The following is a 25,817-nucleotide window of genomic DNA, read 5'->3' as shown; positions in this document are numbered from 1 at the left end:
ATTGGATCTTTTTTTCTTTTCTCCCTTTTGGGCATATGTAGTGCAGGTAGGTCTTTGGCCATTTTCCCTGTTTTCATTGTTGTCATTTTTCCTGTGATAATTAGTTTTTTAGATTTTCTACTTATTTTGGAATGCTTTTTGGAATACTTTTCCTAAGAATATCGTCCATTTCATTATATTCAAATTTATTTATATAGAGCTGAGCACAGTGGTGTTTTAATTTCCTGTATTTTAGTGTTGATCAAACATTTTGGGGGCTTCCCTGGTGGCGCAGTGGTTGAGAATCCGCCTGCCGATGCAGGGGACACGGGTTCGTGCCCTGGTCCGGGAAGATCCCACATGCCGCGGAGCGGCTGGGCCCGTGAGCCATGGCTGCTGAGCCTGCGCGTCCGGAGCCTGTGCTCTGCAACGGGAGAGGCCACAACAGTGAGAGGCCCACGTACGGCAAAAAAACAACAACAAAAAAAACCAAACATTTTGTTCTGAGGACCTCTTTAAACTCTTAAAAATTATTGGTTAGTGCAAAGAGCTTTTGTCTATATAGTTTATCTAGAATTATTTACTGTAAGAAATTAAAACTGAGAAATTTTAAGAATCTCTATTAACTCTTTTAAAACTAATAACCTGTTACATGTTAACATGAATAACATCTTTTATGAAGAAAACCCCCTGTATTTTCTCATGCAGAAAACTTCCATGAGAAGCGTGGCATTGTTTTATGTTTTCAGAAATCTTTACTATTTGGCTTAATGGAAGACACCTGGATTCTCATCTCTGCTTGCAGTCAGTCTGTTGCGACATATTATTTTGGTTGAAGTATATAAAGAAAATGCTCCTTTACATAGATAAAGTTGGAAAAGGGAGGAATATTTTAATACCCTTCTCAGATAATTGTGCGTATTTTTTCTGCTACACCAAAATGCCAAAAATGTTAGTTGCAATGAAGATTCTGAAAAACTATCCTTAAACTTTCAGTACTCAGTTACATTAAAATCCATGGGTCTGTGTTGCATTGTGAATGAATCTTTACCTATGCATAATTTTGTAGTATCTTGTAGGTCATTTGGAAAATACTGGTTTACTAAGTTTGCCGATTTTTCAAATGTTGGCACATTTTATTTTATAATATCAAAGAATCATAAATCAGTAATATCATCATCAAAGTCACTAAGTTTTGGAATATTGTCAGCCTCACAGTGGCAGATGTGCCAAGTTTTCCAAAATTCTGCTTTCTGTTTAAAGGCTTTAATTTGTTATTGTGAACATATACTATCATTTATTTTCCTTGAAATGAAAGGCTCACTTCATTTATTTTTGAGATAATGTCTACCTGCCAAGTAGTCAAGTCTAAATAATCAGTGTATCCGTCAGTTGTTTGTTCAGGAAAAAATTGGTTCCATGAAAAAGGTGTGACTAATTCTACCTGCAACTCAATATTTGGATACTGTCATTCATTCAGTATCCATATATTCAATATTTGTTCTGAGATATACATTCTACAGTTTTTTTGATTTTGAAAATTAAACTCAAAAAGTTTATTTAAAGTGGAAATACATATATATATATATTTAAAGTGAGAATATATTTTAGCATTTTTCAGCATAGAGAAGTTAGATATTATCTAAAGAAATATAAGATGGAATATAAAATAAATTTACCAATGAAAATAAATCCTTCCAAAATATCTTGAGATCCACACAAAACAAAATAATAAAATAAAATGAAAATATAATAAAATGATGACAGAACAGGTACCAAGCATATGTGTCATATCAGTATAAATAAATGTAAATGCACTATATTCATCTGTTGAAAGAAAAAGGTGCTCAGACTGAAACACAAAACCCAATTCAATATTACATACAAAAGAGACATCTGAAAAATGATTCAGAAAAGTTAAAACAAATAAAAACGCATATCAAAGGCATAAAAAGTAAAGCAGGAATAGGGATCTTAGTAGCAGACAGGTTCAACTCGGGGAAGGCACTAAGCATTTTTAAAATGATAAAGCACTGTGGATCAATCCACAGTGAAGATCTCGTCATTAGAAATAGCCATTCACTGAGTAAGTAGTGTTAATGACCATAAGCAAAACAACAGGAAATAAAAGGAAAAATAGAGATTCAGTAGGAGTAAACTTTATTTCACTTTTCAAGTTCAAGTGGACATAAAAAGTCGTAAAATAATCAAGTAGGTCTAATTGGTAGATATTAAATTCTACATTCTGAATATGGAGAATAAACCTTCTTTTGAGTGCGTATAAAGTTTTCACAAAACTGGCCATATGTTTGGCTGTAAGGCGAGCCTTAATAAATTCCTGTGGAAGATACATTTGACGTTCGTTTTAGCCTGCCAGCAATTAAATTGCCTTATAATGTGAACACTGGTTACCTCTGGAGAGGTGGTTGAAGGAGAAGAAATGGGGCCTTTTTCTGTATACATTTCTACGTTCAGAGTTTTGATATAGTATGTGTGTTGATTTTGTAATTTAGGAAAGATTTTTAAAAAGCCTTATTTTAGTAATAGTAACCTTAGTTTAGTTATCAACCAGCATGTAATTTATACAATCTACCGCTTACCTGGTATAGCCTTATTAAGGGAAGGAAGATAACTAAGAGATATAAAACAATCTGTATCTACAGAGAATTAGGTAAGATGAGCATGTTTGTCGAATTTTTAATTGTGAATAAGAATTCTTGCCAAATGCAGTGTTCAGTTCATGTGACTCTAAATTAGTGCCCTTGATCACAAATCTGCTGGATTACCCCCATGTGCACATAGTTAGGTGTATAGTTATTCTGATAACTTACATCTCTCATTGACTTCATTTGTTTTGGGGCCATAAAATGATTGTAATTTCCATTAGAATTATATCCCCAATAAAAACAATTAGAATGTCAGTGTGACTGTAAATTGTGGACAACATTGATAACAGCTAAGTAGGTTTTAAGTTTTTAAATTTGGTGAGAAAAACTGGATATGGAGCTTTAATTGGCCATCTTTATCATTACAGAAAGAACTGGTTGACTTCTTGGGCCGTGTTGCAGGGTTCATCTTTACTGTTTACCAAAACTCAAGGAAGTAGCACAAGTTGGGTAAGTATTTCTTTTGTTTGGAGGCTTTCTACATTTAAATTATGTGGATGGTGTTGCCCTGAACTTCACGAAGTATTCCAGAGTCCTCCTAGCTACCACTAGCTTGCAAATAAGAGTAAATGAGGTTTTCTTAGTTAAAAATGCATTTTGACTCACAAGAGAAAGAAAAGGGCTACTTAGAAAAGTCTGACTCATATTGTTAAACCAACCAGTTATATTTTATGCATTGAACTGAAAGGTGACCTTACTACTTGGGCATTAGAGAACAGATATATTTCTTGGTCTGTTTTCAGGATGCCAAAGCTTTCCTGTGTCTGTGACTTGGCTCTTTCAGATATTTAGTCAGAAAATAAGCAATCATGTGACAAGCCCCACCTTGAATTGTGATCTGACCCTTGGATACTAGTCAGGTTTCCATGTCTATATATGATATCAGCCAGTTTTGAGAAGAAAAAAGAAATGTCACCATCACTTGTGGGACTTTGAAGCTTTTCGTATATTTGAGTGTTTACTATCGTTACTCCTTGGTTATTTGTAATACAAATACCAAAAATTATAATTTGTGCCATATCATAATAGCTAACATTTTTTAGCTAACAGCTGAAAATGTGTTAGGTACTGTTCTAAGTGTAGAGGATGGTGTATATATTATCCTCTTAACTCTGGGGGGGTACTGTTTATCATTCCCTCTCCCCCTGTTGGAGATGAGAAAATGAAGTATACAACAGTTCAGTGCTTCGCTCAAGGTCTTACAGCTACTAAGTGACAGATCTGGGTACCGTTTTGGCTCCAGAGTCCATGCTCTGGGTATTTCCAAAAAGGTTTTAAAATGAAATTAATCTAATGTTTTTGGTCTGCTTTATATCCTGCCTTAAGCAGTATTTCTTACAATTACGGAGTTGATTTAAAATTAACAGGACCTATTGACTTTACGTTTGATAAAAGAGAAATCCATTTGTAAAATTCAAGCAAATTTTAGTCATCTACATTTACAGTGCAGCCATGTAACATTGTTCTGAGCCAGGAGTGCCATAGAGCGTATTAGTCCTCAAATACTCTGATATGGCAACCCCAAAAATCTGCTGGATTGAGCATGAATATGAACTTTCTGGAATGTTTCTTCTCTTTTGCTTCACTGATGCTTTGATTTGCTCTCTGGTCAGCCAGTACAGTGGAACTGACCTGTGATATGCTTTCCAGATTAAAAGATTGAAATTTTTGTTTGACTTGTCTTAAAGTAAATTGATAATTATTTCTCCTTTTTCCCCTGAGGTGAAGCATATGGTACTTTTTTGTTTATATTAATGCATTTCTAGAAGAAGATGCAGTTATTTCTTCTTCCTACTCGTGGCTCAACTTTTATTTGAAACTGAGTGAAGTGAATGAAAGAAAAGGAATGGAGAAGCAATTAGAGATTAAAATAATAAAAAAGTTCCTGAAGGAAGCTGGATAATGGTCATTTATTTGATAATTACTGACCCCTAAAGATTGAAGGTTGTGGTATATACAGATAAAGCAAGTACATAGATCATTGTGGTAAGTGAGGCATCATTGAGGTAGGCAGATATGTATGTGATTTAAAGAAAATAAAATTAAAAAGAAAATTTGAAGGTGTTAAGTGAATACCCTGGCACAGAACCATTAGTACAGGCTGGTTGCATTTTATGAAGGTCTCCTGAGGACCTTACATAATTCAGAACTCATAATTAAAACTAATGCCAGCAGAGGGTGTGGGGTATTTCTGTTTATCAGCTAAAGTTGTGTTATTGCATTACCATGTGGTAATAGCAGAAGTGTAGCTTAAAATTCACTGAGCTAGCCAATTTTGAAATTGGAGAATTCTTAATGGAGTTTTAACTTTAGAGATTCACTCTTTGAATTTTTGCCTTTAAATGAAATTTTATTAATATGTTGTTAATAATACAGTACATTATGGTAATCATTTCAGGTTGGTATAATTAAATAAAATATAGTCACACGGTGTTTTATAGTCTTAAAAACTAAACAGATATGATAAAATGCTTGGTTATACAGTCAATTCTTAATTTTTATTTTATGGCTAATTATAAAATCTCAAACTGCCTTGCTTTTTCTTCCCATATGTACATATTAAGGGAACGAAAACTAATTTAAGTGGCCTAAGTAAAAGCTAGTAAGATTATTCAAATAAAAAGTGTGTAAGTATATTTTGGCATATACAACACTCATGAATATTAAAAATTGATGAAATATGCAAGATGCTTCTTAATTAACTCTGTAATTAGGATTGTTCAAAAAGGGTTTGAAAGAATCCTAACTTTGTTTCCCTGCTCGCTCACCAGCTAGATCTTTCGTAGGTAAAATGTTATCCTGTTTATACAGTGACATCACACCTAACCTGAGGCTAACACGTAAGCCCAAAGGACAAAAATCACCTGTAGTGAAAATTTCCTTTGAGTGTCTCTCAGGAAGATGCTGTGAGAAGTCAGTGTCTCGCAGAGCCAGTTTTTTCCTTTGATGTTAGAAGAGATTGCTTTTCCTTCAGTTGGGTTCAGATGGTTTGTTCCAGGGCCACGCTGGAGAAGTATGGTTCTTTACAGATTAGTTTCACACTTGGTGCAAAAACCTATACCAAGATCCACTGGAAGAAATAGCCAGTTCAAATCTTACAGTCTACTCCAGGGCATATACTCATCGATGGGATGCTGAGCAAAATCATCCATACAATTTGAAGCTCTGTTTTTAGAAAACCATTCATGCTTTGTGTTTATTTTTGGTTTCATGGGTAGTAAAAACTGAGTAAATGAAATGTGCATATGCCACACGCAGCTCCACTGTAAGATAATTTTACACCAATTCTGTATCATCCAGAAGCCAGCTAGCCTTTCCTTCTCCTCGGGATAGGTAGACGTCACTTGTTTTCCGGAAAATATTAGTTATCTCCCGGGTTGTTATATCAGTAACTTAAAGTATACTTTCCCTTTTCTTACTTCCTTCACCTCATTTGTTCAGCAGACATAAAAGCCTGCTCTGTTCTGGGTCTGGTGTTAGGCTTGGGGGTTCAGAAGTGAGTAACGTGACCTCCGTCTTCAGAGCTTACACTGTAACGGGGACCAGCACGTGCACAGTCACAAGACGACACGACATACACTGTGTTCCTTGCAGATTTAAATACTCATATTCCTTGAGTATTTCAGAAGTCACCCCACAGATATTGGTAGTTGTTCAAATTCATTTATACAATGCTTTCGAATTTGTAAAAATAGTGGCTTCTTTGGACCAGATAATACTTTGTTGTGGGGACTGTCTTATGCATCAGGGGGTTCAGCAGGTAACAGCAGCACCCCACCTCCAACTGAAAGCATCTCCAGACATTGCCAGGTGTCCCCAGGTGGCAGAATCGCCTCTGGTTGAGATCCACTGTCCTAGAGGAAGCGGGTGGGGGGGGCAAGCTGGGTGGCAGGGCCTCTCCCGAGAGACGACGCAGACAGGGACCAGAGGACAAGGCCCGCAGGCCATCGGAGGGGCTCAGGGACTCCTCTCCATCCCCCCAAGGCTTCCATTGTGAGTATACGGGAGAACAAGTTAGCTTAAAGTAAGTTGTATAAAGCATTCATCTTAAAAATAAAACATGAATTTATAGAATAAACTCAGAAGTCAGAAAATGCTCTGAGATAATTTCTAGGGCCTTTGAAAAATACTTTGGAGATGCAGCTTGGCTTGTGTCCCCTGCTTACAGAGCCCTGTTTGTGTGCTCTCTGGTTCCGTTATGGTTTTCTCTTGTGCGTCATTTTGCCATTGTGCACTGTAATGACATCGTCATTTTCTTCCCTTTTCCCATCAAGTCATTCTGCCGGCAGGGCTCAGTCTCTGAGCTCCTGCTCGCGCTGCTTTCTTCTTGGACGCACGCTGTCCGCCGCCGGCCTGCTGTCGCATATGTAAACTCCGCTCCTGTGTCCGCTGTCCCTGTATGTGTTCTTGTCGCATGTCCGTTGCCACGGTAGTTCTGTTTTCTTTGCCATGAATGCATTGGAGCGATGATTACAGTAGAGAAAAGCAGGACTAGATTTTAAGAAATAATGGATAACAAACCCAAAATTTTGCCAACCAACCACATTGAAGCATTTTTATAGCATTCTGTGTCATGTGATTGTATTGATATTTGTATTTAGTTGCTATAACTTATTTGGTTGGCTACTTATATCTTACCTTATAGCTAACTATCTACAGAGCATGTTATGATGACAAGTTAAATTAAGTTGATTTCTATCATTTTGTTAAATGTATCCATTTAAGTTTTGTGACTTTTGAGATATATCAAATTTTCTCAGAAAGTTGTCTATGCCCATCATAGCTTTATGATTAATAACATGTCTTTTGAATGACAAAAGGTACTAAGGAAGGCAAAGGCTTTGTAGAATTGTTGAAATTTTTGTTGTGAATTTTATTATGATACCACTAATAAAATTACATGAATTACCCTAAATTTTGTTTTGATTCCACTAATAAAGTCCATATAATATCCTAAGTTTTGTTTAGTTATAACAAGTATATTATTTAAGTCCACACTGAAAAGATGAAGTAAACGGGAACGGATGAAGTCAAACCATTTATTAAATGTGAAACTACGAAGTAGTCATTAATGTTATGAATAGTGATAAGTTATCACAAGATTGGGGGGTAAGATCCATTTCCAATGACAAACATAATTTGAAAATATTTTAGCAAATGAAATTTCCTATAACAAGTCTTTATGACCTTAAAGATCACAATTCATCAGCCCTTGAAGATTTTAAAACCCCCAAACCCTACATTAACATAGGAATGCTATTTTCTATTCTCAGTTAACAGACTAAACAGATATTTAAATTATGATGGCAAGATACAGAGTAGGTCTATATTTAACATAAATTTTCTGACATTTTCTAATCTTTTCCTTATCTGGTTAACAAAATATAATAGCTAAGTGCTGCTTCTTCTCAAACCACCCATGTCAACTGTTTTCCTCTTCTGTTCATGGTTCCTCATTAAATTGCTGAGGCTTTAGAGCACCTGGCTCTAGTTTTTATTTCTAACAAAGGCTGAATAGAAGAACATGGGCCTTAGGATTTTGTTTTTACACGTTATTGTTAGTTGTTGACAACATAAATCGTTGATAAGAAAATAACCCTTGAAAGCACAAAATCAGGTTTAGAGAATATTTATTAGGTGGAAAAGAACTTGTTTTTCTGCCAGATATTATTTATACATATATAAGAATATTGCCTTTTGAACACATCATTTTACCTAGTCATAGATAGTTTAGAATAAATTCCAAAAAATAGAATTGCTAAGCCAAAGGATACATGTGTTTATAAATTTGTAAATATAGTATGAGCAATTTTTCTTCTCTAGGAGTTCCAATCTATATCCTACTTGCAAATGAGGGCCTATTACTCTGTAGCCTCACCAATGCAGTTTTTCATTGAACTTTTTTTGTTGCTTTTGCACTAATGGGTGAAAAAAGATTTTACTATGGCTTTATTTTGTATTTTTCTTATAATGATGGAGGTTGAGCCATTTTGTTTCCTTTTCTATGAACTATATATAATCATGTCTTACATTTTTCAATTTCAATTTAAAGTAGGAATTGTTATTTTATAATACAAAAAGAGAAGAGGAATTTGAGGTGACCACCTTTTTGATTTATTGTTAACAATATAAAATTGGCCTTATTCTTTTTGGATACACACATGTACGTGAATATAACATAAAGGTTTTTCCTTTTTTCTAAAACGAAGTTTGGGAGTAATCAGTCCAAACCAGAGTTCACGGTGGACCTTAAGGGGGCAACGATTGAGATGGCTTCAAAGGATAAATCCAGCAAAAAGAATGTATTTGAGGTAATAAATTATTCTCTAAGTATAATCCACATTCTTAACCATGGTAACTTCATGTTCTGTTTTGAGTTATTTCGGGAAATGGTCTTTCAGCGTGACTAGTTAAGGCAAAGTTAGTCATTAAGTTACTTTGTATCATAATTTAAGGAAAAAAGCTGGTGTAAAGATCTGGCTTCACTTGCATAAGTCACTGGATCTCCGAAGATGTATTACAAGCCTTTGTTCCACAAGTCGTGCCTTTCCCCAGCAACAATAAAAGGGTGTGGTTCCTTTTGCCTACCAAATCTAATATTAAAAAACAAATTAAAACCTTCCTATTTGTCATTAAAAGCCCTCCGCAGTGATACATGATTCTGTATCAGTTACTTATTTCTGCCTAACAGACCATCCCCAGACTTAGTAGCCTGAGGAAAGAACCGTTTTGCTTGTTTGGTTTGGCCTGTGCGGAGCTGAATGGTTCTTCTGGTCCCACCCGGGACCGGTCACCCAGCTTCAGTCATCCAGTGGCTTGACCGGGGCTGGACGGTCTAGTTCCCCCTCCGGGTTGGTGCCAGCTGTTGGCTGGGATCCCGCTCACCATCTCTCCTCCTCAAGGAGGTGACCCCAGGCTTCTTCACATGTCAGGGTTCCAGGGGGGCCAGAGTGGGAGCCGCAAGGCTTCTTGGGGACCGGATGTAAGAGTCAAACAGCAGTGTGTTCTGTGGCTTAAAGCACAGCCCCCCCCCGCTGGTGGAGGGGCAGCCACACTGCACAGGGCTGCGTACGCAGAGAGCAGAGGGTGCTTGGACCGTCTTTGCAAAGAATCTCTCCTGTCTCAGGTCTTTCCTACTTGTCGTCTAGGCAGATTAGAATAGTTGATATTTCCCAAGTGGAACCCGGGTTTTCCTGTCTTGATGGTTTTCACTCCTGATGGATCTGCCTTTAATACCAGCAGCTGCTAGTCTTTCCTTGTCAAATGTTCCCTCTCTTCCAGGACCCACAAGAAACATCACCACAGCACAGGTGCTGCTGCTTTATGCTTTTAACATAGCATTTGTTCTCATGTACCTGGAGCTTTCATCATCTGTAAATTATTCCCCCGCTAGATTATTAAATTTTCTTTTCAAGCAAAGAGACTGCATGTTTTTCCTTATTTTTACAAAGTGAGACCCTCTAACAGAGTATCTTGGCCCACTCTCTAGAAGAAATGCAGGAAAGGAAGTTACTGTTACCTGAGGTAGCCTTGTTTCATTCCAGAATGAAGAAGGTCCCATGGTCAAATAAATTTGGGAAATAGTATATATTTTATTCCTCTGTTAGGAAGTCACGGTGCACCCTGGAATAGCAAAACTCTGAAGGAGAGAGTCTTGTTTAGCTCTTTCCAATCCAGCATTTCCCAAATTAACATCACATAATGAGTTCTTTATTTTTTTGAGGAATGCCTTTTAAAACATTACTTCAGGGGCTGTTTGAGGAGTATATCTCAGAATGTTGTTTGGGAAACATTGCCATATGTTCCTCTAGGAAAAAAGAAAATCAGACACTTACCAAACAGAAAATAGAAGGAATAATTTCTATAAATACCTCAAAATTCTTCCTCAGTCAGGTGTGAGAAACTCTGAACCCAGGAGATCATACATAAATGGGTTATTGCATTCATATAGAATCATATATCGTGTCCTTACTTTAGTTAGTTCATGATTTGACAATTCAATGATGTTTCTGTCCAGAAGGGTTGTGATGTTTATTGTCTGTGCCCTCTCTTTGTACCAAGTCATTATAATTTCCTATTAAATACTCAATATTGAAAGTCTAACTCTTGTATAGTCTCTTTTTCTATATATTTTTTTAACCAGAGAGAGAAATTCTCAAATTTATGTTAAAATATTATAGATTTTATTTCTTAACAAATCATGTTTCAATTCTCATTTAAGATGCACAGCATAGGTACTTGAACTTATTTTTTTAATGATAAAGTATTCTAGATTCCAGCAAGTTTTATGTTGTTTGTGTGATGGAGTTTGGGATCCTAAATTATTAGATTTTCATTGAGAATTTACTGTGAGAAAAACATCATGTTTTGTAAAATTATCCAGCTGGTATTCTTTTATACTAAAATAAAAGATAATTCCATCCCTGTGGAGTACTGTAACCATTCCACTATTAATATAATATATGGCATCCAGTCTTCTGGTGGTTTTGTAGACTTTGAATTAAATGTATTTATTTACTTCATTGAAAGCACTAACCATACTTTTTTTTTCCCTTCTTATCTCTAAAGCTGAAAACCCGTCAAGGAACAGAACTGCTGATTCAGTCTGACAATGACGCAGTTATCAATGAGTGGTTTAAAGCTCTTAGTAGCACCATCAGTAATCAGGTATGTGTTTGACTCAGGTAAATTTTTTTTTTAACTTTAGAGCTGTTTTTCTTGTGTTCTTTTTGTTTTTTGGCTTTCTAATTGGTTATTATATATATAGTTTCCAATTTATATTTAAAAAATACTTTTTAAAAATCATATTTTGACAGAGGTAGGAAAGATAGTGATTAGTTTAGCAGTTCCCAGGGACTGATGAGTGATTTAACATCGTCATTTATAGGATTTTGCCACCAGTAGATTTCACGTAACTTTCACATGAGGCATTGGTTCAAAAAGAAAATAGCTCAGGAGGCAGGGACAGTCTAACTGTGCCTAGTATGTAGTATTTGTTCATGGAGTGAATGCTTTGGAAATCATCCTATTTGGTGGAAACAGATCCTGAGCAAAATGGTGAGATGCATGAAGCTGTCGTCTTGTCATTTGTACTTTTTCTTTCCTAGTGACCTTTCTACTCAGAGTACCCTCATGTTCCTGGAAAATTTCTTCTCATGTGTATTACAACCAAAAAGAACCTCGCATTTATATTCTGAAGCTGTGTTTGTAAGAGCAGTAATAAACAACTAGAAGCTGTACTTTCTTAGACTGTACTCTTCCCCCCTCACCATATGGGGACTTGGTTCCTGGTTAAGGATCATGTATCAGTGACAGAAGTGAAATGAAAGTGAATACTTACGGGAGCATGTAATGCAGGTTTTAAACTAAATGGAGACAAAAAAAGTTTGGGAATCACTGGCTTTAGTAGAGATGGAGATGTCTTTCAGAGACTTCATAGGTGATGCTTCATTATTAATAAGGTTTGTGATTGTATCAAGGTGTTTACCTTCTGTGGGTCTCAGTTTTTCTACTTAGAGAAAATAGAGAGATTGCACTGGATTGTCTCCAACTATCCTTTTAAGCTCCAAAATTTTATGATTCACCCAGTTCAAATCACCCAGATTTGGAATCTGAGTATTCTTTAACTCTTCTGCCTCCAACTTTTACCTCTTCTAGCAAAGTATTTACCAACCTAGATGTGAATTCTTCCTTTGCGGTTTGTAATACTGTGTGATATTTCTGAACCTTGTCCATTTCTTTCCATTTATTCCTGAAACCATGGACAGGCCTTTAAATGTTGATATTAAGAGTAACCTCCTAAACAGTTTTCCTTATTTCATCTCATCCCCCACCAATGCATTGTTAATGCCGTTACTGTATGAAACTTCCTGATGTCACTTTTGTAATCCTCCCCTGCACAGAAACCTTACGTGACTCCTATTAGAATTCAACAACCTGAGCCCAGTCTGTCTTTTCAAATGTACCTCCTACTCTACCCAGTACGGGCTTGCAGGTCTAGTCACTGTAATGTGCTCGCTACCCCTTGAAAGCAAGGGTGGCTGCATCCATCTCACACACATGTGAGTGCCTTACGCACTGGGGTATAGCAGCGTGCAACCGGATGCTGCATCTTTATGCATGTAGCTTACAATCAAAGACAGAAGATTACTGAGGACAGACAACTGAACAGTTAATATAATGAACATATAAAAACTCTGATTAAGTAGGGGCTAATCTAGTGTAGGGATCAAGGGAGGCCTTGCAGAGAAAGTGGCTTTTTAAATTAAGGCCTAAGCGTTCAGGGAATAAGCCAACTGAAAAGAGAGGAACATATAATTGACTCTAAAAATTTTAAATGTGTACTGTTTACAAAGTGGCAAAAGATACTGAGGGCAAAGAGATGGGCAAGATTACAAAACTTTTTTTTATTAAGAGACATTGGCAAAAACTTAAATGAGAAGTATATCATGTTCATGGATTAAAAAATTCAATTATGTAAAGATATAATATTCTTCCAAATGACTTATAAATTTGTAGGTTTGAGATTTTTGAGTCTCATTCAAAATCCCAGTAGGTTTTGTGGTGGAACTTGACAAACTTATTCTAAAATTCATATAGAAATGCAAAGGGCTAAGAATATGCAAGACACCTTTGAAGAAGACTTGCTGTAGCATATGTCAGGACCTTATAAAGCTGTGTATCCATAATGGGATAGATATAAAGACCTGTGGAACAGAATAAAGAGCCTGGAGACAGACCCACGTACCTTTGGACACTCTGTGCCGGGTAGAGCATGTGCTGGGTGAGCTGGATGTCCAAGAAGAACTGGAGCCTTTCCTTACACTGTGCACAAAAATAAACTCTGGTTGGAGAAAGGACCTCAGAGTAAAAGGCAGAGCAGTGTTTTTAGCTTTAAGAATTCAGTCCCCTTTTTAACTTGTAAAAGTGACCATAGTTAGGCTGTAAATGAGTTCTAGGATTTCTTTCAATTCCTGATATCCGTAGGTCTGTGAGTAATGAGTAATGTCAATTAACTATTGACACAAAGTGCAATTTTAAAAGATTGTTGGTGTGAAGCAGTTAAGGTACCATTGCTAGTTAGCTTTATCTGTCCTATTATCAACAATGTACCATCATCCTGTTCTATCACCACAGATTATAGCCCAACCTTTTAACTGTTATTACTTGTCACTTGATCAAAATGAGGCAAGATAGCATCACCATCAGTACAAGCGCATTATCCTTGTGAATTATCAGTAATTTTTTCTTTATCGAAATTCAGTTAATGCCATCAATGGGTGTGGGGGGAAGAGTATTTTTAAAGATTTATCAAATATCTAAATCATATATCTTATGTACTAATTGGTTCCCTAAAATCATTTGGAAGAGTTGATTACTGATCATTCTGAGAATTACATCTAAAGTAATAGCAAAAGTAATATGTGTTTGGAAAATCTCTAACCAACAGACAGTAGAACCCGATGAAGCGATTGAGGAGGATTTACCAGATTCACCAGGAATAGAAAAGCATGATAAAGAAAAGGACCATAAGGATCTGAAGAAATTGCGTTGTAAGTTTTCCTTCCCTATGTTGCTAGTGGTTTGAGTGAGCTTATTCTCTTAGCAAAGGTTTAGAGTAAATATATAAAAGCTGAGTGGACTCTCCAGTGTTACAAGACTTCTAAGATTCAGGAGTTGCAGTCTCAGTGGTTCAGTGTTCTCTCTCCTCATTAACTCATCATCATTTTTTGTTTGTTTGTTTGTTTTTTGCGGTACATGGGCCTCTTACTGTTGTGGCCTCTCCCGTTGCGGAGCACAGGCTCCAGACATGCAGGCTCAGCGGCCATGGCTCACGGGCCCAGCCGCTCCGCGGCATGTGGGATCTTCCCGGACCGGGGCACAAACCCATGTCCCCTGCATTGGCAGGCGGACTCTCAACCACTGCGCCACCAGGGAAGCCCAACTCATCATCATTTTTCAGCCTAATTGTATGCACCCCGATGGCATCATATTAATTTTAAGATATTATGATACCCTTTCAAGAGGAACAAATGCGCACAACAGAATGCACTTATGTTGAGGTCTCTAGGAAGCTGAACTTTATTGATTGGAAAATATATAATTACTGTTTAAGATTCTAGATAGACCCTTCTACATTAAGAAGTCAGAAGTCACAGGATATGTACCATAGTTCCCTATTGGATGCCAGGCAGCCGCCTCTAGACTGGGATATGTCTGTGCGTTTAATCTCCAGACCACATATTATGTATACAGTACCAGAGAAACGCCAGCAGTTGTAAGGATTTCATTTTCTTTCCTTTTTTTTTTTTTTTCTTTTAACCATCTTTTTTTTTGGCCACTCCATGCTGCATGTGGGATCTTAGATGGAACCCGTGCCCCCTGCAGTGGAAGCATGGAGTCCTAACCACGGGACCGCCAGGGAATTCCCAAGGATTGCATTTTCTAACACAGGGCTCTTGTGAATTATGTGCTTTAAATAGGCCATTACCCGTGACTTGAACCTGCTTAAATCTATTTTAACAAATCCACATTTAACTGAGAAATTTTTGGTCTTCACATTAACTGAATGATTAGAAAATCAGTTCTCCTGTTTTTCTCCCACATTCTTATGAAGTTTAGACCTATTACTGACACTGTCACTGTATAATAGTGTAAACCACGAAACTTTTATTGTTTTAATTCTTTACTCATATATTGTTTGTGCTCTCAACTTTCTTCAAATATGGTTATTTTCAAGAAATTTACTTTCTCAATTTTTATTATTGTAACCCAAAGAGAAATCAGGTCTGCAGGCAATGTGGAAATCCAGGTGGTCCCATCCTTAGCTCAGAGTAGAGATAATTATGATGAGTCTTAGCTTGAAGTACAAATAATTGTGATGGATATGTATACATATATATCCCCTGACTCCTAGTTCAGTGAGGATGGGGAAGGGTAGGGATTTTGTTTATGTTTTACGGGTTGGTTACTTTATTTTTTGCTGGTCATTTTACCATCTAAACCTGATGGAGAGTCCAAGACTATATCATTTGTGAAATAATGAATATAAATTAGAATGACTTACAAATGACTTGGCACATACACTAAAGAAGGCACAGTTTGCGGTCAGTGTTTAGTGATAAAAATGAAATGTTTCATTTGGTTTGTCACTTTGAAATTGTGTTAGTTTTTGATTCTTCATGTGTTACTCTTAAACCGTATTAAAGTTAGAAAAACTGAATTTATATACTGTGATTTTTTTATATATGAGATTAATATGTTTTGAGTACTAGGTGGAAAAATTTTCATCAAAAAAGCCTTTATTTTATAAAATGCTTAATATCTATCTGTCTTAAGCCATGAAAGTATCTAGCATAGATTCTTCAGAACAGAAGAAAACCAAGAAAAACTTAAAGAAATTTCTTACACGACGCCCCACTTTGCAAGCTGTTCGTGAAAAAGGTTATATTAAAGGTAGGTAGCTGGAGAGGGTGTGGAGAAAAGGGAACACTCTTGCACTGCTGGTGGGAATGTGAATTGGTACAGCCGCTATGGAGAACAGTATGGAGGTTCCTTAAAAAACTAAAAATAGAACTACCATATGACCCAGCAATCCCACTACTAGGCATATACCCTGAGAAAACCATAATTCAAAAAGAGACATGTACCAAAATGTTCATTGCAGCTCTATTCACAGTAGCCCAGAGATGGAAACAACCTAAGTGTCCATCATCGGATGAATGGATAAAGAAGATGTGGCACATATATACAATGGAATATTACTCAGCCATAAAAAGAAACGAAACTGAGCTATTTGTAATGAGGTGGATAGACCTAGAGTCTGTCATACAGAGTGAAGTTAAGTCAGAAAGAGAAAGACAAATACCGTATGCTAACACATATATATGGAATTTAAGAAAAAAAAATGTCATGAAAAACCTAGGGGTAAAACAGGAATAAAGACACAGACCTACTGAGAATGGACTTGAGGATATGGGGAGGGGGAAGGGTAAGCTGTGACAAAGCGAAAGAGAGGCATGGACATATATACACTACCAAACGTAAGGTAGATAGCTAGTGGGAAGCAGCCGCAGAGCACAGGGAGATCAGCTCGGTGCTTTGTGATCCCCTGGAGGGGTGGGATAGGGAGGGTAGGAGGGAGGGAGATGCAAGAGGGAAGGGATGTGGGAACAGATGTATATGTATGACTGATTCACTTTGTTATAAAGAAGAAACTAATAAAAAAAAATAAAAATAAAAATAAAGTGAAATACAGTCCTACCAAAACAATAAAGTTTTGTATAGTGGCAAAAAAAAAAAAAAAAAAGGTAAGTAGAAGTGATGTTTATAATAATGAACTTTGGCCCAAATCAGAAATAAGATATTTTACATTAAAAGCTGAAAATTTTCCAAACAGTAAAAATGTCTCATTCTTTATTCATAAAGTTACCAGGTTCAGTGATTAAAATACATTTGAGTAATTAAAATTAATTTTTTAATGCACATGAAGAGTTTATTTTAACTAAAGCATCGAACAGACATAAATACCAAATTAGCTTTTTAGAAACCCTGTACCAGAGGAGCTACATGGATGTGATGGGACGGCGTGGCAGATTTTCAGAATGACAGATTTTTAGTTTTGAGATGCACAGATCAGAAGAAATTTCAAATAATCACTAGCTGTAGAAAGAAAGAAAAAAAATATACAATTTTATTCTTGATTGTTTGCCTTCAGTTCTCATTTAAGGTAATTTTAAAATTAGGATGAAGTGTTTTTTTCTAACTAATTTTTACATTTTATTTTCATGTATAAGAACCATAATGTACTAACAGAATTTTTTCTTAATAGGAAAGTATTCTTTAAAATCACATATACTTGTATATACCTTTAGTTTTTACAAGCATGTTTAATTCCAAAGATAAAATTTTCTAACACATCACTCCAAACAGAGACATTTGTTCATAATAAAAATATAGGAAAAGGTAACATAATTTATACCATATATATTAGAGCTGTCTTTGATTATGAAGTTTCTAACAAAGACCATTGCAGAAACATCTGTTATGCAAAGCATCTAGATTAAAGTACACAAATGAGTTTCATTAAAAAGCTATTTAAAACTTCTAGGAAGAATTCAGCTAATTAAGTGATTCAGATTAGCAGCCTTAAAGAGTTAAGGGTAAACAGGAACCCCCAGATAATGCACATGAATTTAGCATGTTGAGCTTAGAGCCTTAAAAAAAGCCTGACAAATGGATAGAAAGTCCTGCTCACTCTTCGTCAGACCTTTTCAATGAGAAATACAAACTTGCTACTTCCTGGTGTTGTTCATCCACTTCAAATACTGTATTTTATTTGTTTTCCTGAATATTTAGCACGAATGTGGAATTTCAAAACTGTTGGGTTGAAAGATTCCTAGAGCAGACTTTGATATATTTTGTGAAATCAGATGTTGGTACACGATGGGCGTGTGGTTTTTTTTTTTTTTAATTTAATTTTATTTATTTTTTTATACAGCAGGTTCTTATTAGTTATCCATTTTATACATATTAGTGTATATATGTCAATCCCAATCTGATGGGCACGTTTTAATAGTTTAAAAAGTATTTGAGTATTTGCTAAGTGGTGGACTTGAGCCTCAGTGCTGGGAATACCTATTGGCATTCAAGAATGAGAGGGTCCCTGCCCGCATGAAACTTCTATAAAGATGAGAGACAGACAAGGTAATTTAGAATAATGGTGACTTACGTGAAGAATCTGACATAGTGATAAAACAGAGAGTGACTGGAATTGGACTGCCTTAGGATGGTCAGAGGGTTCTTAAAAAGAGGTGGCATTTTAGCTGAGACCAGGAGTGGTGAGAAGGAGCTCCGTTTGGGGGAAGGTTGATCTCTGCACAGGAGGGGAAGGTAAGAAGGGAGCCAGGCAGGAATGAAGGAGGGTGTTCTTGGAGCTTGGAGTCGGAAGAGGGAGGCGAGTGCAGATCAGACCGACATGCATTGTGGTGAAAGTGTCTGCATGCAGGGGTATCTTCTGTTGCACTGTGAATCATTTAGCCATTTTGTGAACTAAAGTTTAGCAAGGTGACTCAGTTCTTGAAATCTCTTTCAGATCAGGTATTTGGAGCCAATCTTGCTAATCTGTGTCAGAGAGAGAATGGCACCGTGCCAAAATTCGTGAAATTGTGCATCGAACACGTTGAGCAATATGGTAAGAAAATGAATTTTTTTTTTAAGTTAAGCACACCACCCATTGTTTTGCCATCAAAATCCCTAGGATTTTTATGATTTTGAGTGTTGCAACCAAAAGTTCTTTATAGTCCTAAGTTGTCAAGAAAAGCATCTTTTTTGCAAAAAAACCTTATTTCTTTTGTATTGTTTCAAATTAAGGCCTTTGCAGTCATCTATTGCATGTTCAGTACTTAGGGTTGATTCAGCATATTGTATTCCTTGAAGCCATTGGGAGTTGGCATTTGCTTAAAATGGACGTGGTGATTGTGAAACTGTGTTTATTAAGAAATCCAGCAGTGTAAGAGACAGGAGGAGATAGTGTTTACTTACTAAGGGGAAGTTTCTTCTGTTTATAATAAAAATGAGATGACATTCCCAAACTGCTAAATCAACTCTAAAGTGTGCAAATAGACGACAAATCCTCTTTATGTCATTTCCTGTACTTCTGAAGACTTAAACTAATTTCTGTTTTGGTTAATTTTAACATGTTTATAATATTTATACTAGCTTTTAAAATAACAGTATCTTGACTGCAGTCCCATTAACTTATATCAGTATATCATCAAAAATATCTTGTGTAATTAAAATATTTGCATAAAATGTAATTTATGCTAGTCACAGATCTCTGACTCTCAGCCTGACAGTAGAGATGCCATGCTACTTGGCTTTACTAGAAGTTAACTGAGTAGCACATTAGATAATGTGAAGTGTGTGCATCATTATCATTTAATGAATATATGAATTTTGGGGCTTCATTGTGTGAATTTCAAATGATTCTGTTTCACGTATAAAAGAAATTAATAACTGTATCAAATTATCAGTTGTTATAGAACCATTATTTTAGTTGCTGGCTTGTATTAAGTTTATTTATTACAAGCACTTAATATGACAAGCACTTTGATTCAGAGAGCACCTGTACATTTACACTCTCAAATGATGTGCCAAGAAACGGGTGGGCTGATTTTATCTACTGGCTTCCTTTACTTTTTGAATTATCTTCAGGTGTTTGCCGAAGTTTATCTTAAATTGCTAGTATTTCGAGTTTGAGATGATTTCCTTGAGATGGTGATCCACAGTCTACATGATAAAGTAGATTTGTTGCTGTTTACCAAACAATTCAGAGTGAATCTCCACCCCTCTCTCACTGCCAAGCATCTATAAAAAGCCATTTAGAGGAAAAGAGTAATTTTATTTTAGGCTAATGTTAATAAATAAGAATTCTAAAACATGAAAGCGTCTTTAGAAGAAGCCAACAAGAACTTTAAACGTAAAATTATTGTTATTTGTCTCTTAGGGTTGGATGTTGATGGGATTTATAGAGTTAGTGGCAACCTTGCAGTGATCCAGAAGCTGAGGTTTACAGTCAATCATGGTAAGATCATATATTGTTATATACAGAATAAATAACTGATGACTGTTAGAATTGGTTTAAAATAATTTCAAAAACTTTCCCATTCCTACTGTTTTCCAGATGAGAAATTGGACTTGAAGGATAGTAAATGGGAAGATATTCATGTCATCACTGGAGCACTGAAAATGTTTTTTCGAGAATTACCAGAACCTCTCTTTACATTTAATCATTTTAATGATTTTGTTAATGCAATTAGTAAGTATGTAATTAATTCCACTCAGTTTTTTCCCTAGATGTTGAAAACCCTCTGTAGCTGCTACAACACTGTTTGATATTTTAAACAAGTTTTTTCAAAGGATTGTTTTACTCCAGAAATTTTAAATGTAACCACCAGGTGTCACTGTGTATTACCAAATACCACATTCCAAAATAATGTCACTGCTTTCAGTTTCATGCAAAATCTCCAGTCATTGTCTTTTTTCAGAACAAGAACCAAGACAGCGTGTCTCTGCTGTGAAGGATCTAATCAAACAGTTGCCAAAGCCAAATCAGGACACAATGCAGACTCTGTTTAGACATCTCAAAAGGTAAGAGTCTCACCGCAAAAGAGAAGGAGTAATTAGGGGGAAAAAGAAGGTCGGAGAAGTGCACAGGCATGAGATGTGGTGTAGGACCCCCGGGCCAGGGCCACGAAGACCTCGGTTCAGAGCCCAGCTCTGCTGCTCGCTGTGTCTGTAACATGAGAAAGATGACTTCTCTGAGCCCCAGTTCCTCGTAGGTAAAACGGTTTGGTATAAAGAATACATTGAATTAGATTTCATATGTGAAGCATTTGTATAATGCCTAGCACGTAGTAAGTGTTCAGAAATTGTTGCTAAAAGTTAATTATGATGAAGATGAGATTGGTTAAGTGAGGAATATTCAGTTACCTTGAAGTCAAGGAAATTAGGTCTAAGTTACTACATAGTCACTCTGAAACTTCTGATAGAAAGAACACGAGATTACTAAAATAAGTGATCACAGTATGAGAGATTTTTTTTTAATAGCATAAAATGAGTAAAATTCAAAGTTTAATCTCTGTGCCCTAATGATATTTTCCCTGTCACCCTAGCGGAGGAATCATTGTTACCTGAATTGTAATAGGTATTCAAGTCTATGTCTTATTTTTAAAACTCAGCTGAAATATCACACATTTAAAGTTTGTGAGAATATGTATACCTTTCAGCTGTGTTTATGCAAAAGAAAGCTTTACATGCTATTCAGACTGAATTCTATTTGGTTAAGTAGTTTGTACGTACCTTAGGAAAATGAGCATTATTTCTCTTTTCTAAATGCAAGCTGTTTATAATATTTTTTGAAGAATTTCTCCGATTTTAAAATTTTCTCTTTTAACAATTTTTGTTTTTCCTCTTAGAGTTATAGAAAATGGAGAAAAAAACAGAATGACGTATCAGAGTATAGCAATTGTGTTCGGTCCTACTCTGTTAAAGCCAGAGAAGGAGACTGGCAACATAGCAGTTCATACCGTCTACCAGAATCAGATTGTAGAGTTAATTCTTCTCGAGCTAAATTCCATCTTCGGACGTTGACTCTCACTGAAGACAACCTGTGGAATAGAAGCCGGATTTCATCAGATTCCAAGTCCTTATACCTGATGTATTTTATGTTTGGACCAAGCAGTGACTCTTTGATTTTGCACTTTTCTGAGGGATCAGAAGGGAATGGGAGAGTCCAGATGTGTGATAGGCCCTCATATTTGCTGCTTTGTTGCAAGTTGATAGAACTGTTTGAATTAATTTTATCCTGAATGTTTGCATTTCATACTCTGAATTTCAGTAAAAATCAAAACTTGTGATTCTAACCAGTCATATACACTGGATAATTTGGTAAGAATACTACATTTTTTCTCCTCAAACTGGATAACATAGAATTTCTTCTCACGATTCAATAGGTTCATCGCTCGGTAGAACAATACTTACTATCAGCTATTTTGAAAACGCTCCTGGGCATTTTAAACAAAACGAAGTATATCTGTTTTGAAACCTGTGTATTTTTTTTCGGGGTTTCTGCATGCAGTGGCAGTCTGATTGCTAGGACCCATTATAACCCAGATGCGATCCCTTGATGAAGGCTTGCTGTCTTTACGGAGTAGCACAGCAGCATACTAATAGTACTTAAAACACTGTGATATACTGGAGTTTAATTTAGCATAAGCCAGTTCAGGGTATTTTGGGGCTGTCTGTGCTACACTGACTTGTAGCTAACAATCCTAATCTACCTAGTGCCATACTGAGTTCTTGGTATGATCCTGTGGAAACCAACGTTATTTGATGTAAATACAGGCTAAAGACTCACTGTCCTTTAGCTTATGTATATAATTGTGTTATATAGTCTCAGAGTACATTCTAACCTCTCATTTCTAATCACGATATTGGTAATTCTCCGTGAATATTAGGTTTCCTCCAGAAATAGGCCGTTATTTGAGAAAGTTAACTGTGTGCACTTTTAGATTTTAATTACATTTACAGGCAAATCACTGTAATGCAAATGGTACTGGAACAATGCTGACTAGACTTGCTAAATGGTAAATGCACTACAAGAGGAACCTTTTAGATTATTTAATATGTACAGAATACATTAGAAAAAATTTATTACAGAATTCTAACTCTGCAGTACGAATAGTGGAAACCCATATGTAAATTAGAGGGATGTCAGGTCGAAAGTGACATTGCTAAGTTTGAGAATTTCTTTTTACATTACTATTGTAGATTGGTTTGTATAATAAAACAGGGTTTGGAAGGTTTTGTTACAGAGAGCATGGTCTGCTGAAGATTTTTTTAAATGTATTTTTCTAGATTAACTGCTGTATATGAAATGTCTAATCTGAATAAAGAAAACTATAAGAGGTTTAGAGATTTTTCCATTGGAAATGTGTATTTTGGTTTATAATTTTGTTTTGTTTTTGCATTTACTGGCACACTCTTATAATACCTCATTTAAAAAAAAATCAACTGAATCCAGTACTTCCTGTGGCAAATGTTTTCCTCGTTTCACACCTTTTGTGCCCCCTGCCATGCCAGTGCCTCTGCCACCCACCCCTTCCCATCCCCTCCCACCCCTTCTCACCCCTCCCACCCCTTCTCACCCCTTCCACCCCTTCTCACCCCTTCCCATCCCCCCATCCCCTCCCACCCCCTCCCACCCCTCCCACCCCTCCCATCCCTTCTCACCCCCTCCCACCCCTCCCATCCCCCCATCCCCTCCCATCCCCTTCCACCCCCTCCCATCCCTTCTCACTCCCTTCCACCACCTCCCACCCCTTCTCACCCCCTCCCATCCCCCCCATCCCCTCCCATCCCCTTCTACCCCCTCCCATCCCTTCTCACCCCCTCCCATCCCCTCCCATCCCCCTCCCATCCCCTCCCACCCCCTCCCATCCCTTCTCACCCCCTTCCACCACCTCCCACCCCTTCTCACCCACTCCCATCCCTCCCATCCCCCTCCCATCCCCTCCCATCCCCCTCCCATCCCCTCCCATCCCCTTCCACCTCCTCCCACCCCCTCCACTCTATTTCTTCATCAATATTTGAAAGTGAATGATTTGTAACCAAGACTCTTTTTCTTAGGGTTGCATCTATAATTTACAGATTACTTTTCTTGGGGACAAATATTTTTTGTATGACCTGCGTAAAAACCTCTCACCTGAGTTTTGTGGTGAAAATGTTTGTTGTTGTGATCTTGTTAAATTGGTAACAAACCAAGCTACTTGACAGCAATGGGAAAGCATTGTTTTGGGCAGGGAGAAAAAGCTCCCAAATGAGAATGTTTATATTTGCCTAAAGATGTCCTTAACAATATACAGTATGCTTTAGGCCTGGCCTATATAGTGATTGTATGCCAGGAAAACAATTAGACTCAAATCAGTGATGTTCTTTCTCTTGGTAGTTATGACATATCAAAGATGAAAATTGTCCTGTGTTTCTTGTTTCCAAGTACACCTGTGTGTATGTGAAGTCTTGAATGTTCTAATAGTCCACATCTAATCAGCTTGTTGTAATACTGTATGTATAATGAGATCAATGTCTCGTGTGTTCATCCTTTGTGAATTAAAAATTCTCACTTGTTTTCTTGTCATAACAAAACCAGTAATATTTTTCTGTCTTGACAGCTTGACTTTTAGTAGAAAATATATTAAAGGCTGAAATAAATTGTCAGTGGAATTTCATTTACTAATAGGCTTTCCTTCAGAATGTCATTAAAAAAAGTAGTTGGAAATTGAAAGGAAAAACTATATTCAAGTATGTTGTTATAATCCAATAGAAGGAAAATACTTATTATTTAAATGTTACAGCAGTAAGAAATTTTACCTTTTACTCTAGAAAAATTATGAAATATTTCTGGGAAAACGATGTTACCTTTTAGATAGAGGCAAATCTATAGATTTTTTTTTTCTTATGTGAAAAGTACAGATGGAATAATTCAGCCAAACTTTGGGCCTAGGCAGTTGTGTTATATACACGTATGCACATATATGTGTATGTAAATGTGTGTGTGTATGTGTCATTGCTTACATACAAATGAAAACTCATCAATAATAATCATGGCAGATACCTGGAGACCTTTGTACTATTTTGGTTTTATCCTATGATTCTTTGTAAGCCTGTAATAATAGATATTAAGATAGCAGTGAGAGGAATTTTTTCCTAGTTCGTGGGAGAGGCTTTTAATTAAATATTTAAAGTAAACATGCAGTTTCCCATGACGCTGATTTCTCCAACATCTTTAAGCATTTAAAAAAATATACAGAGGAACCTACAACATGTCATTTTAGTAAAAAATAATAGTCAAATGGGTGTCATCCTCTCACTGATGTTAAAAAGTCAACTGCTCAAATACTGCATCTATATAGAGTTGAAAATGGTAGAAAATAAGATTTTATTGAGTTTACTGGTCTCTGAACTCCAGCCGTCAGCTCTAACGATTCTCTTTTATAGAAAGCATGCCTCTAGTTTGAGACAGAGGTGTCTTAATTAGCGAGTTCAGCCTGTATGTTACAGTCCTGGAGGTGGGGCATCATTTCTGTTTTTGTTTTTTTTAAAACAGTATTCCTGTATAACTAATACAATCGTGTTAAATGCAACTTTAGTTTGAAACCAAAAGGAAAAAAAAAAAAAAGGCAAAGGGGCTGCAAAATCACATCAGCAGCCTTACAATGATAGTGATTAGACTCTGTTGGAAATTCACAAGCTGTGAACCCAGGCCAGGCAGAGTCAGACTTAGCCTTCTAGAAAAGGGGGCGGCTCAGAATGCTAATGAAACGTTCCCTTAACTACTGAAGGCCGGGAGTTCTCCTGGAGAATCTCAATTAGCCTTCTCAAGTGAAGTTTTGTGGACCAGTGCTGGCTGTAAATGTATTCAGCTGCTTTGAGCTTTTACAAATTAGCCTTATGTGAATATGGCACTTAAATGAACTCTTTCATTTCCCTCATTGCTTCCCTTCTCCCACAGGAAAAAAAAAGAAAAAAGCACTTCCATGGTCCTCATAAACAGAGCACTTCCAGGACAAGGTAACTGTTGAACAAATCACTACGACACGAATTTCAAGAAGT

General features: G+C 36.6%; 1 protein-coding gene across 4 annotated transcripts in view; it reads left to right on the top strand.

Annotated features, from left to right (window-relative positions):
• The window catches only part of ARHGAP12 (Rho GTPase activating protein 12), a 113,734-nt gene extending 90,615 nt beyond the window's left edge, over nucleotides 1-23,119 (top strand). For 3 of the 4 annotated variants that reach the window (XM_081229491.1, XM_081229490.1, XM_081229489.1), the window contains 10 exons: nucleotides 3,014-3,095; nucleotides 8,855-8,956; nucleotides 11,214-11,312; nucleotides 14,095-14,197; nucleotides 15,984-16,100; nucleotides 18,739-18,837; nucleotides 20,152-20,229; nucleotides 20,329-20,463; nucleotides 20,693-20,795; nucleotides 21,623-23,119. In XM_081229491.1, the coding sequence (XP_081085617.1) occupies nucleotides 3,014-3,095; nucleotides 8,855-8,956; nucleotides 11,214-11,312; nucleotides 14,095-14,197; nucleotides 15,984-16,100; nucleotides 18,739-18,837; nucleotides 20,152-20,229; nucleotides 20,329-20,463; nucleotides 20,693-20,795; nucleotides 21,623-21,797 (1,093 nt within the window). In that variant the 3' untranslated portion in view covers nucleotides 21,798-23,119. Of the gene's footprint in view, nucleotides 1-3,013; nucleotides 3,096-6,919; nucleotides 7,043-8,854; nucleotides 8,957-11,213; nucleotides 11,313-14,094; nucleotides 14,198-15,983; nucleotides 16,101-18,738; nucleotides 18,838-20,151; nucleotides 20,230-20,328; nucleotides 20,464-20,692; nucleotides 20,796-21,622 lie in introns of all 4 variants that reach the window. The other variant, XM_081229492.1, reaches the window with a different exon arrangement.
• The last annotated feature ends 2,698 nt before the right edge of the window (nucleotides 23,120-25,817 follow it).

Source organism: Mesoplodon bidens (assembly GCF_964165515.1).
Source record: "Mesoplodon bidens genome assembly, chromosome: 3".
NCBI lineage: Eukaryota > Metazoa > Chordata > Mammalia > Artiodactyla > Ziphiidae > Mesoplodon > Mesoplodon bidens.
This window is presented reverse-complemented; position numbering and strand designations above follow the sequence as displayed.